Here is a 17,298-nt window from a genome sequence, read left to right on the forward strand (position 1 = left end):
TCACCATAATTTGCACCATTTTTCCGGCTCACAGTTAAGGGGCAGTGCCAGTTCCCCTCCAGGCATCCTGGGTTGCATACAGGCCGTCTGTCTTTCACGGCTTTATCTACACAGAGACCCGAGTGAAGTTTTGCAATCCTAGTTTTTCTTTACCTTTTCCTGTTATTCTTAGCCCATGATGTTCTAAATAGCTTTCTCTGGTGATCAGAATAAAGAGATTTCTCTGTTATTCCGAGCACGTAAACACTGAAACATTAGGGAAAGGGTGAGGTTTGTTTCCAAGTGTATTTGCATTCAGCTGGACTCTGTTTTCCTGCACCTATAGGCCTGATCCTATCCTGTGGAGCCACCCAGAAAAGTTCTACACCTTCTGCTTCTCCAGATATTTGCAGGTGGGCTTTTGAGCTCCCCCAAACCTTATTTTCTCCGGTACAAACTTCCTCAGCTTTTCTAGTCAGTGTTTGTAACATAGTTAAGAGTCTCCTTACCATTTTAGTCATCCTTCTTTGAATACATTCCTGTTTATTAAAACCTGGTGCCCAGAGAGGGATATAATATATCAGGGTGGCTTCCTAGCCCATAGTATTGCAGGATTACCCGTTCCTTTTTTCTCAGTATTGTTCTTCTATTAATGCATTTTAGGGTAACATTATTACTATGATTACTTTATAGGTTAGTACTCATTTATTAATAAGATATTTTTCAGAAATTCCCATACTCCATACCAAAGGCACTTCCTTGGCAAAGCATTTCTCTCTGTCTTGGTTTCTTCATCTCCAAATGGCAATAATTATGATACTATGAGCTCACAGGACTGTTATGATGAATGAATGAGATACTCTGGTCAAGCTCAGCCTATAAAGTCACTGTGACCGTCTCTACTTTCTGACTGGGAGTACTGCTACCAGTCCACCCCCACCTCTGCTTGTAGAAATAAAAGGAGCAGATTTATGCAAGGGGATGGGTCCACCTGGAGTGACTTGAGGAATACCCAGAAGACCCCGTCCACCTCCTCCTGTTTAGAAGACGCCTTTTGCTATCCTGCTTTGATGCCTGGAATTTCATCTTTCACCCATGTGAGTCATTATTGGACCCAGAAAGTTAAAGATCTATCAGTCATATCCTCCCCATCCCCACCCCTGGAGAGCTGCAGATGCCACCCACAGCTGGCTCCTGGAACCTTGAGCAGAGACCGGGTCACACATACCCAGGATCTCCCAAACCCGTGCAGGCCAACCCACCCCGGTCTGAGTCATCTTTCCCATCCAGACTTGAGTCTTAGAGCACTGCCTTGGCCTTTAGTGAGGCCCCCAAAATGATGTCAGTATTCATGCTCAGCTGCCCTCGCCTCAACCAGGCTAATGAGGATGGGGAAAACGTTCTTTGTTTTAGGCCAAATGGGTCTTCTCTAACTGCAGCTGTTTTCTTTTTTTGTTCCTACAAGTGCTGGGCCCACCCACATAGTCTAAAGCCACGATCAGGACAGAGAGGGAGGGAGCTGTCCCCTGGCCACCCTGATACCTGTTGTTGGAAATCAACGAACAAACTTTGCGTTCCGTGAGTGTGCATGTATGTTGGTCCCTAGGTGCTGCAGGACAAGAGGAGGGCCATTTCGAAAGCTCTGCTCATGTGTGGGGAGCATGCTGGATCTTCCTTCCAGCTACAGAAGAGGTCAGCCCCCTCCCCCCACTGGCCTGCTTGCTCGAACCTCTGAGAGACCTCTGGGCAACATGCTATCCCTCCTAATTGTCTGCCTCAGTCACCACTGCAGACCAAGCCTTCCAGGTCATCAGTCACCACGTGGCCCTTGTTCTGGGAGAGTTCTGCACATCAGCGCCTCTTTCACTCCTCCTTCACCCCTCCTCACCCTCCAGACCCTTCCACTGCACTCTTGGGAGCTCTTGTCTCCTAGAGCCTCCCCTCCTCTGATGGGGCCTTCACCTTCTTTCACTGAAGCCTGCCTGTCCTCAAGGTCCCTGCTCCCTGCAACCACTCAGGTTGAGGCTGGTTTCTGTTGCCTACAGGCAGGTGTCGGGCAGGGCCGGACGCGGAGGAGTTACTCATTCCTCCCCTCAGTCCTCAGACTCTTGTTTCTTCCCCCAGTGACTTCAGTCCCCAGCTGCTTTCTCCGTCCACCTTTACTCTCACGGGCGCTGACACCTACCTGGAGCACTCTGACGACATCCTGGCTCCCCAACTTCCTCAGACTCTTGCCTTCATTTGATTTCAGCCACCTCTGAGATCTCAACATTTGCTTTTATTTAAAAAATGTTTTAAGTTTACGTATGTAAAATTCTTTTTCTGATGTACAGGGCAATGGTTTTTTAGACATGCATGGATTCTCACAGCCACCACCACAGACAGTACATGCAACAGTTCCAATACTCCAGAGAACGCCCTCATCTCTCCTCACCCCTGCCTTCTGGCAAGGAATGAGCTGTTCTCTGTTCCTGCATTTTTGCCTTTTCTAGAATGCCATATATGTGGAATTATATAGAATGTGCCCTTTTGGTACTGGCCTCTTTTGTTCAACAGAATAATACCTTTGAGATTCATCCACGTTGTTGTTTGAATCAAGCGTGTTAACTTTTATTGCTGAGTAGTAGTCCATTGTGTAGATATATTACAGTTTTTTTAAAAAAATCTACCCCTGCTGAAGGACATTTGGGTGTTTTCAGTTCTTGGTGAGGATGAACGTTTGTGTGCAGATTTTGTGTGAACTTAAAATCTTGACTTCTTTAAGATACCTAGAAGTGGTCATTGCTGGGTCCTATGTATGTGAGATCTCAATTGTAAGTTTCCTCTCCTCTGACAACTATGCCCCATCCACATGGTTCCTTTCTCTGACATATCACAGTGACCACTGTGACTTCACTAAGACCTCCAGTTCACTGAGCCTGCCATTTTTTTCATTGATCATGAACCTATTCATTGTTTTCTTTCCTTCTCACACAACTTAGTGATCCATCATAATAGTCATTCTACTGGAAACTTTCCTTACTCCCTTAAACATACCCTCCTGGCTGAACCACAACCTGGTAAACTCAACTACCCACCCATTCAGCCTCCATTAGAGTAGAACAGTGTGGCTAGAAGAAAACGCAACTGTGCCGCAGGCCAGTTCATGACCGTAAATCTCACCTGAGCTTCTGATACTGATCATCGATCAGTCTGACTTTCTATTGACTATTTCATACTTGTATCTCTTCAAACCTCTGACAGCCTCATATATCACTGAGAAAGTAGCGATCAGACTAGAGATTGCTCATAATCTTCCCACCATCAATTCCACCTGATGGACTAAGGCTTTACTCCCTTCTCTGCCTTCCCCCTTTTAAAACGATGAGCTGTCCATGCTTCTGTCTGAAGCCAGCCCCTCGATGGTGCAGTGGATTCCATCTGTGCCCATCCCACCTTTTCAATCATTTTCCTTCTGCAATTATCCCCTCTCTTTCCTGTCTTCATCAACTTCTCTTTCTGCCATCACCATATATACATTTCCTAATGTAGCGCATCTTCAAAAATAATTTCCCTCCTGGCCTCCTAAAACCAGTAACTTTACAGTGGAGAAACCTGACAAACACCTCAGCCAGGTGATCAAGGCAATGAGTCATGATGGCGGAATGTACCCTTGCTGTGATGTGAGGAGGTGATAATGGCACTGTACCTCTGTGGTCTTCCTTTCCAAAACCCACAACCTCTGTCCAACCAGAAAAACACTAGACAAATCCAAATGGAAGGATGTTCTACAATATACTTAACTAGCATTCCTCAAAATTGTCAAGGCCATCAAAAGCAGGGAAAACCTAAGAGAAGCCTAAGGAGACGTGACAAGTAAATGTAATGTGGTATTCTGAATAGGACCCTAGAACAGAAAAAGAAAGATATTAAGTAAAACTAAAAACCGGAATAAAGTACAGGCTTTAGATAATAAGGTACCAATACTGGTCCATTAATTGTGACATATGCACCATAGTAATGTTAACAATAGAGAAGGCCAGGCACGGTGGCTCACACCTATATTCCTACCACTTGGGGAGGCCGAGGCAGGAGGATCACTTGAGCCCAGGAGTTTGAGACCAGCCTGGGCAACATAGGGAAACCCTGTCTCTATTCTAAAATTAAAATAAAACAACAGAGGACACTGAGTGCAGGGAACTCTTATAATAATCTCACAGGCTTTCTGTAAACCTAAAACTATTCTAAGATAAAAGTTGATTAAATATGAAACCACACACACTCACAGACACACTCTCACACACTCCCCTGACCATGTCATCTTCTTGCTTCACTCCACTTCCCTGCTTTCCTGCACAGGGAACCTTCCCAAAGGAGTTGTATATTGCTACGGTCTCTATCTCCCCACTCCAGCCAGCTCATTCCTCAGTCCACTCCAATCTGCTGTCCTTAGCTTCCCACCAAAACTGCTCTTGTTAAGGTTGATGGTAAGCTCCATGTTGGCAAATCTGAGTCCACTTTTTCCCTTTCCCTTACCTTTCAGTCTAGCGTGTGTGTAACCCAGTTCACTATGCCCTCCTTCCCACAGCACCGTTGTCACTTGTCTTTTGGGATACTATACCCCTGGATTTCTTCCTGCTCCTTGGCTGCTCCCACTCAGTCTGGCTTCTACCAGTGGCCTACGTTCTGTCTCCAGACCTCTGTTCTTCTTTGACTGCACTCTTATCTCATAGGCATATTTCATCCCATCTCATGGAGTTCAGTACAATTTACCTACTGCACATTCCCAAATTTGTATCTCCAGCTTTAAACCCTATGAGGTAGGGACTGCTGTCACCACCATTCTACGGAACAGCAGATTTAGGCTATCAGATGTTTAAGGGACTTCCTTGAGGTTACACAGCAGGAAGCAGCAGGGCTGGGATTTGAACCTAGGTCTGTCTGACTCTAGGCCTGTGTTGTTGAGTTGCCAGGCTGCCCAGGCGCCCCCTCCTTTCCCAGCCCCCGTCCTACCTGCTCCCCAGGGCCTCTTGCATGTCCTGCTCATTCTGGCCTCAGGCCTTTGTCTCCCTGGTCCACTTCTCCCGGAATGACCTCTTTTCCCCCTGCCTGTCTAATCCTCTTCCATCCCAGCTCTGGTGGGAGTTTCTCCACTCTTAAGACCCAGGCCGATCTCTGCTGGCCTCCTCTGGACACTTGTTGGTGCTGGAGTCTACCCTAAAACAAACAAGGGTTCATTTGCATCAATAGTTATCATGCTTTCTGAACCCACGACGGGGCCCTTGGCCCAAGTACAACTGCACCCATGGGGATGTGGAAGCACGTGATCTAACGCTGGGACTGGCTGGGAAAACTGGGCCGTGGGCCTCCATCATCACACACCATCTCAGACAGGGTCTCAGTCATCCAGGCGGGCTTTGTTTGGTTTCACCTACTAGCTGGGAAGCTTCTAGAAAGAAGGATCATGAGTGCTGAATAAGTATCATTTTTAAACACTGTGTGTATTAGGTGGGCCTGGGGAAGTACTTCAAAATCCTTTTCTCCTGGGTCCTGGGGGGCCAAGGAAAGTTCAGTCTGGTAGTGAAAGAATTAATTGAGACTTCATTGAGGTCACAGAGAGGCCGAGCAGTTCCCACAGGGGTCGCTGAGCTCAAAGGAATGTTTGGAAGAAACGGGGGTGACAGGATCGTTTTTGGAAGAACTGAGAGTGCTGGAGGGAAGTGAGGAGCAGGAGACTGGAAGGAAGAAGTGGGAAGGGCCATGTGGGAGGCCCAGTGCTGGCTGAGACAGTGAGTAGTGACCTCTGGGGCAGACAACACTGCCCTTTCACTTACGTGAGTTCAGCCCCAATTCCCATGATGCTGGCCTGGGCTCTGGTCCCCGCCCTGCTACTAACTCCCTGTGTGACTGCAGGCAAGTTGCTTTGTTTTCCTGGGCCTCAGTTTCCTCATCTCTAAAATGAGGAGGTTGAAAAAAAGAAGTGATGGGGTTGGGTGACATTGTTTCTCAGCTCCTCTCAGCATCCCGAGTCCATCTGAGATAACACATCCTGTGCTGTCTTACCCTGGGCCACTCTGCCTTGGGGAAGGAAGAGCCAGGTTAACCTGACCGTTCTTCTACAGGCCTCCTGGTAAAAGTTCTTTTTCACAAAACAGCAGAGAGTCTTTTGTGCGGGATCTTGGAAAGGAAGGATGTTAAGTGGTTGAATCTTGTATGTTGTAAAAGAAATGAATCTGCCTTTCCTTTATCTCCAGAAAAAAAAAAAAAACATAGTTCATTCACTCTCCATCCCCAACTGAAAATGGGCATTCCAAGCCCATGCTGCGGAGTGGGATCAGTTTTGCCCTGCATGATCAGAAGGGGCAGGGTTGGCCCTTCTCTCCCAGGTAGGGCCTTCTGATGTTCCAGCCTTGGGTCAGAGTCCCTCTCCCAGAGAGATTTTTTATCCATAAGCCTGCCAACCAAGACAAGTGCTGAGATGCTGTCGCAGCCCACCAGGATTTGCTTGCCTGGAGGGGAACATATCTAGCGTCAATAGGACCCCCAGTGGCTGAACAATTGTTAATTCTGTGCATGCCCCTGCCTTGGTCTTTGCACATCTGGCCACACAGGCATGTACCTATTCCTGAGTCACCTACGTTTTGAAAATATAAAATCAGGAACATTTAAGTCAGTCTTCACTGGATTGCTTGAGGCAAAACGTGAAGCAGTGATGGCTTGTGTGGGTCTTGTGTCTTGTGCTTGGAGGCTGAGCTCCTCTGACCCATCAGGAACAATGGCTTCGTTGTGCTCCTCTCTGGCTTGCTGGCTGGACTTGGAAGCAAGAGAAGCTTTGAGCTGCCCAGCACTTCCAGGGGCAGGAGGGTACAATCATGGCCCAAGGACAGCACTGTGGACCCCATGGGACCCTGCAGTTGTTAGGGGGCTGGGATAGCACCTTTCCAGGCCTGAATACTGAATTTGCCAGTGCTCAGAGGCAACTGTACTCCTGAAGGATGGGCTGAGATGTGTCATTCACAGAAAACCTTCAGAAAAGAACAGATGATGTTTTCAGGAAGTCCAAGATGGCAGGCAAAGGTGGGTAGGAACCTGACAGAGCCCAGAAACTCCAATCTGAAGGTCCAGGCCCCAAGTTTTGGAAGAGTAAGCAAAAGAACCAGAAGGAAGTCTAAAGGCTAAAGTAATAAAGACATGAGTTTTCTGTTTAGAAATGAGAACAGGGTCCTGTCATAAAACCAACTTCCCAGCCATCAGTCTGAGGTGTGAGAAGAGAGACGCACTGGCCAGGAAGGGGTTTAAGTTTTGTTTCTCCCATCAACAAGCTGTGATTTGCTAAGTCATCCAATAAGATCCTCAGTTTCAGCTGTAGAATGGGCGCTCATGGCATTGCCTAGACCTAGGATCCAGTGAGCTAACAAGCTAACATATGAGACTATACTATATGGACCAAATGCGTAGGCAAAGTACATGCTGTTGGAATGGCTGGTTCTAGGGTGGACAGCGAGAGTGCAGGATGCTGCACAGCTCACCCTTTGCCCCCATCTCTCCATGGAGACAACGGCCTGCTCACAAGCAGGTCATGATTTGGAAAAGTGAAATCTGAATTGGGGAACACATCATGCTCATGTCCAGTTCTGGGCTTTCACTGTGCTCTGTCTCTGGCCGAAGAAGGGATCTCTGCTCTTCCCAACCACAGTCTACCTGAGAAGACCCTACTCAAGCCCAGCCACCTCCAAATTGAAGTACTAATGCCCAGGCTGCCCCTTTCCCGTCGGGACCTCCATCCCAAAGTGCGGTATGTGAATATACAGAGCAGCGTGGCTCTCAGACGACTTCATGTAATTTTCTGAAAGCAGAGACCGTGACTTCTTTCCTTTGGTTCCCCATAGGATACAAAAAATGGCTCTGAGGCAGATAGATAGGAAGATACAATATGAATTTTCAGACTTAGTCAACTGCCGAGTATTTAACAAGTCTTTCCTTCACCAGTCTTATCAACTCACTTCAGTAGTCTCATAAAGGTCTGTGCTAATGTTCAATTTCTATAAACTATTTAATATTTCACTTTACACTGGCATAGCCCATGATAAATCCACAGGAAATAAGAGCCACCAGCAGTGGTAGGATCAGAATACTTTAATAAGATACCAGTGTCAAAATACATTTCCTTATAAAGTTAAGCTCCCATACAGTTATAATGTTGTCAGTAGGAATTCGACAATATAATAATGTTCATAAAATCGTTACATTGACAGGTAGGGTTAATATGAAGCTTGGAATATTTTTCAGTGTTTTAGTAAAACTGCAAGGGTAAAATGCCCTTAATGCCAGGGCAACACACGGGAAATCAAATACCAGCATTTACATGTCAGTAACCCTTCAAGTTCTGCCACCCTGCGTGGGGTAACGCTGTGCAGCTAAAATATGATTTAGACAACACCATGACTAAGGAATTTCTCAATTCACTTAAATTTCTTTTGAAAGCTACTTTTTGTTTCTGGCAATAAGTCCATCTGGGCTTACTAAATAGTTGGCCTAATGTGCTTTGTGTGTGTTTTTAGAAACTTCTTCGTTGTACCCATTACAGAAAAGTTCCATGTAATTGGTATTGAAAAACCAGAGGTGTCGTCCCTCTTACCCAGTGAGTTGCAAAGTGCTCTGGGAACACTATTTTCAGTGCTTCCTACCTATACCTGTCACTGCCCGACCCAGAGACCTCAGCCAGGGCCGCAGCTAGGGGCCATCCCTGGAGGCCTTGCAGGGCCATCTGGCTGCCAGCTCAGGGGGGCTGCAAAGCTGGTCTGGACCAGCTGCTCTCCCGCTGTGCAGCCTCCTCCTCAGTCCAGCTCCACGGGGCTCCAAGGTCGTGAGCTTGGAGGACGTGGACCGGGTCACTATACCATTTCTGACCCCTCATTTGCATGAATTCCCATCTAAACCATCTCATGGTAGTTCTGGAAATGTCTAAATGTGCCCTGTGAAAGACCATCCGAGTCACATAGCTCAGTGCACTTGAAGGGCTAGCAAGAAAACCTTAAGAAAAGTTAGAGCACTTCCCTGCCCCGCCCCCCGACCCCACAACGTGCCATCAGACCCTCTTGGCAGCAATAATAATCATACATACATACATAGTACATAGAGAACATGAGGGGATAGTGCGCGGTGCTCCCACTGAATGACTCCACTGCTCGGATTGTCACACCTATGGCATATCACAGATGGCAAAAAGCCGACAGAGGGAGGCCTTCCACAGTGTCCATACAGGCCGTGGGAGCACTGGGCAAGTCTGCAGTGTCTACAACACCAAGAAACATTAACAGCTTCGAAAAGATCTTAAAGTGATTTTGTGAGCAGGATTCCATTTCCGTTTCTAAGGTTTTAGATATTACAAAGTACCCATATATATGATAAACACTTAACCCAGATATAAATTTTCTCTTTTAAAAAAACTCAGTTATGTTTTGAATAATAATAAAAAATCCACCGAATGCGGGGGAAAAACACCAGTTTAGGAAAAGCCACGCTGTGCAGCTTTCACAGATAACCACATATGTTGGAGCTGACCCTTCACATTTCTTTTTTTCCAAAATTAGAGCAGAGTCAGCTTAAACCAAAAAAACCTGAAATTTACAATATGGTGATTAGTTTTAAAAAAGAAAGGAGAAGGGCTCTGCGAGGGAGAAGCCACAAACCAAGCTTAGAAAGCAACATCATTTTTGTTTCTCTTTGGCAACAACAGTAACGAGGAATCTTTTTAGTGAAATGAAGCTAACACTCTCCCTACAGGAGAACAGACATGCACCAAACTTGTTAGTGTGGACAGTTGTGTGTGTAGAAGGAGAGAAAGGGAGAGAAACCTATAGATAATATAAATTAGAAGTAATTGAAGGTGGGGAGGAAAAAAAATCTTACAAAATTTCAGAACAGGTAAAACAATTGTGTACTTTAAAAATAGGGATAATAAAGTGAGCATCTCAGAAAAAGGCCACTGCGTGGTGACCTGGGCAAGTCTGCCAGGTAAGTCCATCTTGTAAATAGTGTGCTGGTGTTAGAAATACCTAGTTACAAAAACAGATGGAGAGAGTGAAGCTGGTGGGACGGCGTCGGCAGAGGTGCTGCCCAGGTGGAAGGCCTGGCTCAGGTGGCCTGGTCCAGGGCTCTGAGGAGGTCCCCTCCTTGCAGGAGCGTGGAGCTTCCCAGCACGGGCACGTTCACCTCACAGTCATATCTGGTCAGTTCAGGCAGCAGATAGGACTCAAACGAGGGCCCGAGCAGCCGGCTTGCCATGCCTGAAAGAAGGGTTGGTACCATAACTTAAAGGCCTAAATCAAACATCTGGAAAAGTGTCTACTCCTTTGTGACTGGGGGGTACCAATAGGGCAGCCCTAATGTCACTCTGCTCCTTCAGTGGTGTCTCCCCCATGGTCTGCTGCATGCCCGGGGAACATGTCTGCCTCCAGACCCATTGCCTCAGGTGGGGTGCTGAGACCCAAGAAAGAGGACAGCGCGAGGTGCGGGCTGCAGCACAGGAAGGTGGAGGCTTCAACAAAAGCCTGGGGTTGCTGACCCCATGCCTGCTGGCAGCAGGGAGGAAAGGCTGAGAGGGAGTTCTGAACCACCTGGCATCTCTGCTCACATACACAGAACATGCAGAACACATACATACACACGCACACACAGACTGCCTCAAGATTCAAGGGTCTGAAAATCCAGTTTCCAGTCACCACCCTCAGCAGTCCTATCTTCTTGCCTCTGTGCTATTCTGCTGAGGAGGCCGACCAGTGAGTGGCAGAGGGGACATTCCCAGCACGCACACAGGCCCCATCCCAGGGAGGAAAGGCTTGGGTGGCAGCAGAGAGCCTGGAAGCCCTGCGTTCTGCCCCTCCGATGTGAGATGCCCACCTTCCTTCCCTTGCCTATCTGCAGAGCCTCGTTCCAGTGGCCATTCCCTCCTGCACTTCCTAGCCCAGGTCCTTGCTGGGGTCCATGCCTGCCTCCCCAACTTGACTGCTCCTGTGGACAGTATCAATGGATACCTGCTCACCATCCCTTGCTAACTTCTCCTTTTATTCATGGTCAGAAAAGAGTTTAATATGATTCAATTCTTTTGATATGATTCAACTCTTTTGAAAAGAATATGATTTCCCCTTGATTTCAATATTCAAGGTAACTTGTGGGCTTCATAACAGGAAGAATAGTGCTGGCTACCTCTTACTGCACATAAATGTATACTAGTCACTGAACTCAACAGCAGAGCCAGAATTTAAGCCAGGGCTGTCTGGCGGTTCTACAGCCTGGACTCTGAAGCACAGAACTATCACTTTCCCCAAACTCTATTGCTGAGGAAATTGCCTTTTAGGACAGGGGCCTGGTATGTTTTTCCGTAAACCACGAATTATTTTCCTGCCAAACAGAAACCTCATGAAGACATCTGTGTTTCACAAGATACTATCAAGACGAAGGTGGCCCAGGGTTGAAGGCAGGCATCGGTGCCTGCAGTTGAACCAATTCCAGTGGGGTGGGCCTACCAGAGCTTTCCAGGCTGCTCTCCCTGCAGCAAGTTTCGGCATGTTCTCAGCACCTGCCTGAACTCAGAGTGACACCCCAGTGTGCCCAAGGGGCTTTAAAAAAACACATCCACATGAAGAACTGAGGAAGTGGGAAGGCTCCGGGATTCTCAGGGTGGAAAGAGCCCTGGATGGCACCTGATCATGGCAGGATTCCCTCTGAAGCCCCAGGGACCCCAGGGAAGGAGCACTCCCTTCTTCACGCAGCAAGCTCATCCCCGCATAGACCAGAGATCCCCTGCCTCTGCCCAGACCCCTTCCCAACTCCCTGAACTTTCTCTTCAACGGGCCCTCACCACTGTGGCTGCCTGCTCTTTCTTCTGAAAGTGCTCCTGTCAGTCAACAGTGGTACAGTGTTCTAGGGGTGGCCAACCCAGTGTTCAGCCCTCGCTGGGCAGCAAGTAGTGGTCTGGATTCTTTCCTTCAGTATTCTAGCCTGAGTTTTTCAGACCCACCCCCTAGGGGGCCTGGTCACTGATGTCACAAGGAATTTGTGAAGAGGTTCCCTAAATCCAAGGAGACCTGAGCCCTGGACATGTGACTTCAAGTCAAGCATTTCCCTGTGCCTGGCACTGTGCAGACGCTGGAAAAAAAAAAATAGAGGTGGGCTTCCCCCTGGCATTGGATCCTGAGTACACCCACCTGACACCTTGTGGGCTGATGACAGGCTGTAGTCCTGGTACTGCGTGGCGTAGCACTGTGCGGGGAACCTGCTCTTGCTGTTCTCCCCGGGACTGACGGCAGATGGAGGCTGTGGCAGCGGCAGATGTCTCAGGGGATGGCCCAGGCCCCTCACGGGATTTTGGGTGAACTTACCTGAAAGACCAAAGTCAGAGGGTGATGGTAGCACTGGCCTGAGGGAGGGGAGAGGCCAGGAAGCCCTAGCATCCCTTTCCTTTATAAAAGGTGCTCAGAGTCACTAGAACTACAGCCAGCCTTCAGGACCCTCTGATGGCGTCATCTAAGTCAGAGTGGAAATGGAAAAGTTGGGTGTGTGGGACTGGGGGAGGGACAGAGGATATCGCCCCATTCTAACAAGGCTCAGAGAGGCAGGTACGGTCTGTGGTGAGTGAATGGAAGAACCAGGATAGGCTCCTGAGCCCCAGTCCTTCCAGCAGAACCCCCAGGAGACCTAGGCCTGTGGCCGCTGCTCACCATTGGGGACATTTGCGCTCAGTGGCTTGTCCGGCATCAAAGGGCAGCTCCCACCCCTGAGGTTCTTCATCCGTTTCCACATCAAATGTGAAGTGCTGCCACCAGGTGGGTCCCCCTAGGAGTAAGAAGGGCAGATGGAAAGGGGAAAGGGCCAGAGAACCAGGTCCCCAGACTGGATGGGTTGGGTGGGCCTGGAACAGGGCTGTCACTGGCTTGGAAGGGCCACATCCCCACCCCTCTCAGCAGCCCTGGGTTCCCCAAGGTCTGTGGACAGGCCCCTGTGGCCAGTCAGGATGCCTCACCCCACTCAGGTCCTGGAAGGCTTGCTCTTCATACTCCAGCTGTCGCTTCAGCTTCAGCTTGTTGGAGAGGGCTACCATGGCCGGGCTCAGCACGTCTGGGCCTCGAGCCCCACAACCCTTTGCAGACCTGCCAAGCCCGAGAGCAGGCTATGAGGGTGTCTGAAGCCTCATGCCACCCAGTGCCTTCTCATCTTAGGGGCCCATCCAGGCCCAATGCTTATGCCTATGATGACTCAAAGACCCAAAAGACAGTCTCAGAGGCAGGCTGTGCACCCGCAGGTCAAGCCCGAGCTCTGCCTCCTTCCTCCGCTGTAAGATGCTGAAGGGCTCAAGCCTCCTGGTCTGGGGGCGGTGGCTGCCTGGCTGGGCAGTGGTAGTCCTTAGGAGGGTTTCTTCTGCTCCGTCTCTCCCCTGCCTTTTGCTCCCACTGAAAACTAGTTAGGCTGCTCTATAAAGGTCAAGTACCACTGGCCCCTGGGAGTGGCAGGTCATGTACCAACCACTGTGGCTTAGCCCAGTGAGCTCTCAGCTGGTGAAATGAGCATGCTGGGGAGATGGGAAGGCACTTCTGGAGCCTGGGCACAGCTCGGAGAGGCTGCAGTGGTGGGGACCCAGGGGCAGTCAAAAGGCAAGGGGGAGGCATGGACATCTTTTTGCTTTTTTCCACCAGGGAAAATCATCACTCAGTTTTCTGTGTTCTGTGGCTCAGATGATGAACCCAGATAAGAAAGGCATTCTGGTGGTAGTTCGAAGGGAGACACTAAGGTACAGGGCTCTCGACAAGCCACTTGTTTGCCTGCCCTCAGTCTCCTCCAGCCCAGATAAAAACCTGTCCTACACTAGGCCTCACATGGCTCGAGGTGATTCCCCAAAGTCTGAGCTCAGAGAAGGGCTAAATGGGGTATCAGACGGCTGTGGAGAGGGGCAGGGGCCTCCCTGGGGGTCCAGCTATCTCACTAGTGGGTGCTTCTCGTTCCGGCCCTACTGGTGCAGCCGAGTGTCTGCCACTTACCTTGTCTTGAATGTGGAGACAGGGGGCCCCAACGGTGCTGCTCCCAAGAACTCTGTGCGCTGATCCCCGACGGCCCACTTTGTGGGCCCAAAATGTAATGGTGGATCTGGGGGCCACTGGGTATTGGATCTGCCCCCCATGGAAGAGAGAGGGGTGCTGGCCTGGCCACAGCATGGTGGCAGGGATGCTTTGCTTCCGGCATCAAAGAAGATGGAGGACATGGGCCGGTGCTCGGGCTCTGTCTTCTTGCTCTCCAGCTGCTGCTGAAACTTGTCCAGGAGGAAGGGACTGTGCGGGGCTACAGGGGCCAGTGGCTGGAAGATGTTTGTCATGGCACTGAAGCAGTGCTCGGGGGTGGACTGTGGATTCTCTGCCAAGAGCCGCTCCTCGGGGCAGATGGGGCTTAGCTGGAAGTCTTCCCCGTCCATGGGAATATAGGGTGCCAGTGTCTCCAAGTCCAGCTCATTGAAATCCGTCTGAGGGGAGACAGCACAGGCAAAGAGGCAAGGGGGTTGGTACGACCTCACAAACACTATTCCAACTTGGCTCCTGCAGAGCCATTCATCTCAAGTACCATCTCACAGTGCTGCTCAAACACCTCCACTGGCTCCCTAGGGCCTATCAGGAAAACCTCAGACTTGGCTGTGTCATGTACATGACCTTGTATCATGTACCAGCCTTCTCCCGAGGTTACCCCCTCTTCACCCTGCACATTCAGAAATGTTCTCCTCTCTCCATCCCACCTGCCAGAGCCCGCCTTCTCTCTCGAAGCCAAGACAGCCCCTCTTCCACAGAGACAGCCCTGTCTACTCCAGCCTGTGGTGGTTGTCCTTGTCCTACATGCTTAGGCCTGTGGTGCACACTGTGGCTTTTTTTGTCCTCTTCTCCCTCCTGTAAGCTGGCACGGGCCTAAGCAAGCAATGAGTGTCCAGGTCTATCTGTGGACTCTTGCAGAGGAATAGCCAGACCCCAGGGATAGAAAGACTTTGGTTCCAATCAGCAGATACTCAGATCATCCCTTAGCGTGGCAGTATCATGATGGACGCTACAGGGAATATAAGCAGATGCGGAAAACAGTTTCTACCTTCAGAGACTGACGCCCTCACTGGGTGTCAGCTGACTAATGACTGCAATACTAAGCAGTCTTTAAGGAGCAGAAGCAGATAGTTGTGATTAAGTGCCACATGATACATACTACAGGAGTTCTGAGGAGGGAGGGTGATAGAAAAGCTAAAATAGGGAACGTTTTGCAGAGTAGCTGGGATTTGTGCCAAGTAGGATCAAGATACAAACTAAATGGTAAAGCAGAAATCTGGTTGAACTCAAGACTAAGATAAATGGGGGATTAATGCTTTTCCCTGGGGTTTTGTAAAACACGTACCCCTCCCTCTACCTTATCCTTGTTTACATAGTTTTTGCAAGAACACTGGCCTTATGTAATAAATGTGTTCCTGAAAAGTTTATGTAAATGAAAAATTGTCAAACAGATGTTATTTTAAAATGCATTTCATATAAAATGATTATTTTTTTAAATCACAAGATGAATGTGTTTGTAAAGGGATTGTCCCCTATGTTTATACATGTTTTATGCATTTGGCTGTGCTTGTTAAATGCAAGGCCTGTTTAAAGAAAGGTGCAGTGGTATTTCGGTTTTCACGTGCACTAAGAAAGTTATCTAAGTAGGAGATAGATATGCTGGAAGAACTGGATTTGACAGTGGGAGGAGGGGGTGACCACAGGTCCCATTAGCCTGCACCCTCACCTTGTTTAGGGGACCTGGGCCTTGGCCAGGCATCTCCACTGCTCTTTGCAACAAAGGGATGAGGCTACAAGAATGGATGCGAGCCTTTGTTGCCCACCAGACAGCCGGCACACACCCTACCCTGATCTCCACACCCACCTACCTGGGTACTGCATTGGTCCTTGGCCTCTGTGTCCATGGCGAAGAGCTTCTCAATCACTTCAATCTTCAGGTCGTTATCCAAAGATGTATAATAGTCTTCAGGACTATTGGGCTAGGGGCCAGGAAGGAGGGGGACAGAGTCAAAGATATGGCACTGGTCTCCCCAGAACTCCAGCACGGAAGAAGAAATGCATTCCCGGACCCAAAGGTTCAATTCCATTCCACCACATAACTATTTGTAGAGGGGCCACTAATTAACAAGCTGTATGAATTAGGTCAGTTCATCAACCTTTTTCAACTCCAGTCTCCTCCTCATAAAATGAGGCTACTGTCGCTTCACAGGTTGTCCTTCTTAAGGAACAAACAGAATACAGGCTGCGGCCGGCAGGGCTGTGCAAACTGCAGCTCTATGCCACATACGGGATGTTACTGCCCTGCAGAGGGACTGAGCTGGGGGCTCAAAGCCCTTCAAGGAGCTTATTTCAGTGGGGTTGGGGGATGAACACTGAAAGGAAGGAAACAGCTCTGATACCTGGTAGGTAAGTGTCACGGCCACTCTAGGGAGCTCTGTGATAACTGGAGAAGGAGAAGGACAGTACCTGTCCCAAATGTCCCTTCAGCCATCTGGCAGCAGTCATACATAAGGAGCCCTCTCTGTGTGCTCGCCATAAGAGGGCTGCTCACCGTGGAGCAGCTGCTGCTGCTGGTGGCACTGGGGGTGGTGCTACCCGGGGCGGCTGCCTGGGGCACGGTGAAGGCAGGCAGGCTCCCAGCCTCGCTCTGGGTGCTGTGGCTCCTCAACTCTGTGGCCCACGGCTGGCTCAGGGGCAGGATGGCCTTGCCATAGGCTGAGGACTCCTCGAAGTTCTGATTCCCTGTGGAGACAAGGGCCTGGGAGGTGAACACCCACAACCATCAGGCTCACCCCAAGGCAGACGAGTCCCAAACACTGCAGAGAAGGCCCTAAGAAGGTCTGGAAGGCATGCCTGGGGCTAGGCACACCCTGGGGCTTAGCTGGGACACACGGGCCTCTGACTCTGGCTGAGTCAATGTAGAGACTCCCTGTAAAGGGAACAGTCTCCTGGAACATTTAATTTTCAGAGACTAAATACAGTAGGAGCCACTCTTCCCTAAGGAGCAATCCGGAAGGGTAGACAAGGAAGGTATGAGAGGAGAATTGGGCTATTTGCCTCAGTACTGCCACAAACAAGCTGCGAGACCTACTGGCCAAGGGCCCGCTGCATTTGAGATTCTCTTTAGCTGCAATCCTCATGTGGCTGCTGTAGAACACATCTAAAAGGGGCTGACACAGTCCAGGGTGAGCACCACTCTTGCAGCCACAGCAAGGCCAGAAGAGGGTGGCAGCGGGTTGCTAACTGGGGATCATGGGGCTTCAAGGGT

At 49.4% G+C, this 17,298-nt stretch overlaps 1 protein-coding gene and 1 long non-coding RNA gene across 2 annotated transcripts in view; one reads left to right on the forward strand and one right to left on the reverse strand.

Annotated features, from left to right (window-relative positions):
- Positions 1-926: 926 nt before the first annotated feature.
- Positions 927-2,513, forward strand: LOC115894233. Its single transcript, XR_004054267.1, has 3 exons — positions 927-1,076; positions 1,445-1,671; positions 2,313-2,513. It is a non-coding gene; the product is annotated as an uncharacterized LOC115894233 (long non-coding RNA).
- A 5,566-nt stretch (positions 2,514-8,079) lies between these two features.
- EPAS1 (endothelial PAS domain protein 1) overlaps positions 8,080-17,298 on the reverse strand; it is a 90,201-nt gene continuing 80,982 nt past the window's right edge. Inside the window, exons 10-16 of the mRNA XM_010364307.2 lie at positions 16,582-16,772; positions 15,899-16,009; positions 13,995-14,470; positions 12,983-13,109; positions 12,681-12,795; positions 12,168-12,341; positions 8,080-10,247 (exon numbers count right to left, since the gene is read on the reverse strand). Of these exons, the coding sequence (XP_010362609.1) occupies positions 10,096-10,247; positions 12,168-12,341; positions 12,681-12,795; positions 12,983-13,109; positions 13,995-14,470; positions 15,899-16,009; positions 16,582-16,772 (1,346 nt within the window). The 3' untranslated portion in view covers positions 8,080-10,095. The remainder of the gene's footprint in view (positions 10,248-12,167; positions 12,342-12,680; positions 12,796-12,982; positions 13,110-13,994; positions 14,471-15,898; positions 16,010-16,581; positions 16,773-17,298) is intronic.

This window comes from Rhinopithecus roxellana, chromosome 17 (assembly GCF_007565055.1).
Source record: "Rhinopithecus roxellana isolate Shanxi Qingling chromosome 17, ASM756505v1, whole genome shotgun sequence".
Lineage (NCBI taxonomy): Eukaryota > Metazoa > Chordata > Mammalia > Primates > Cercopithecidae > Rhinopithecus > Rhinopithecus roxellana.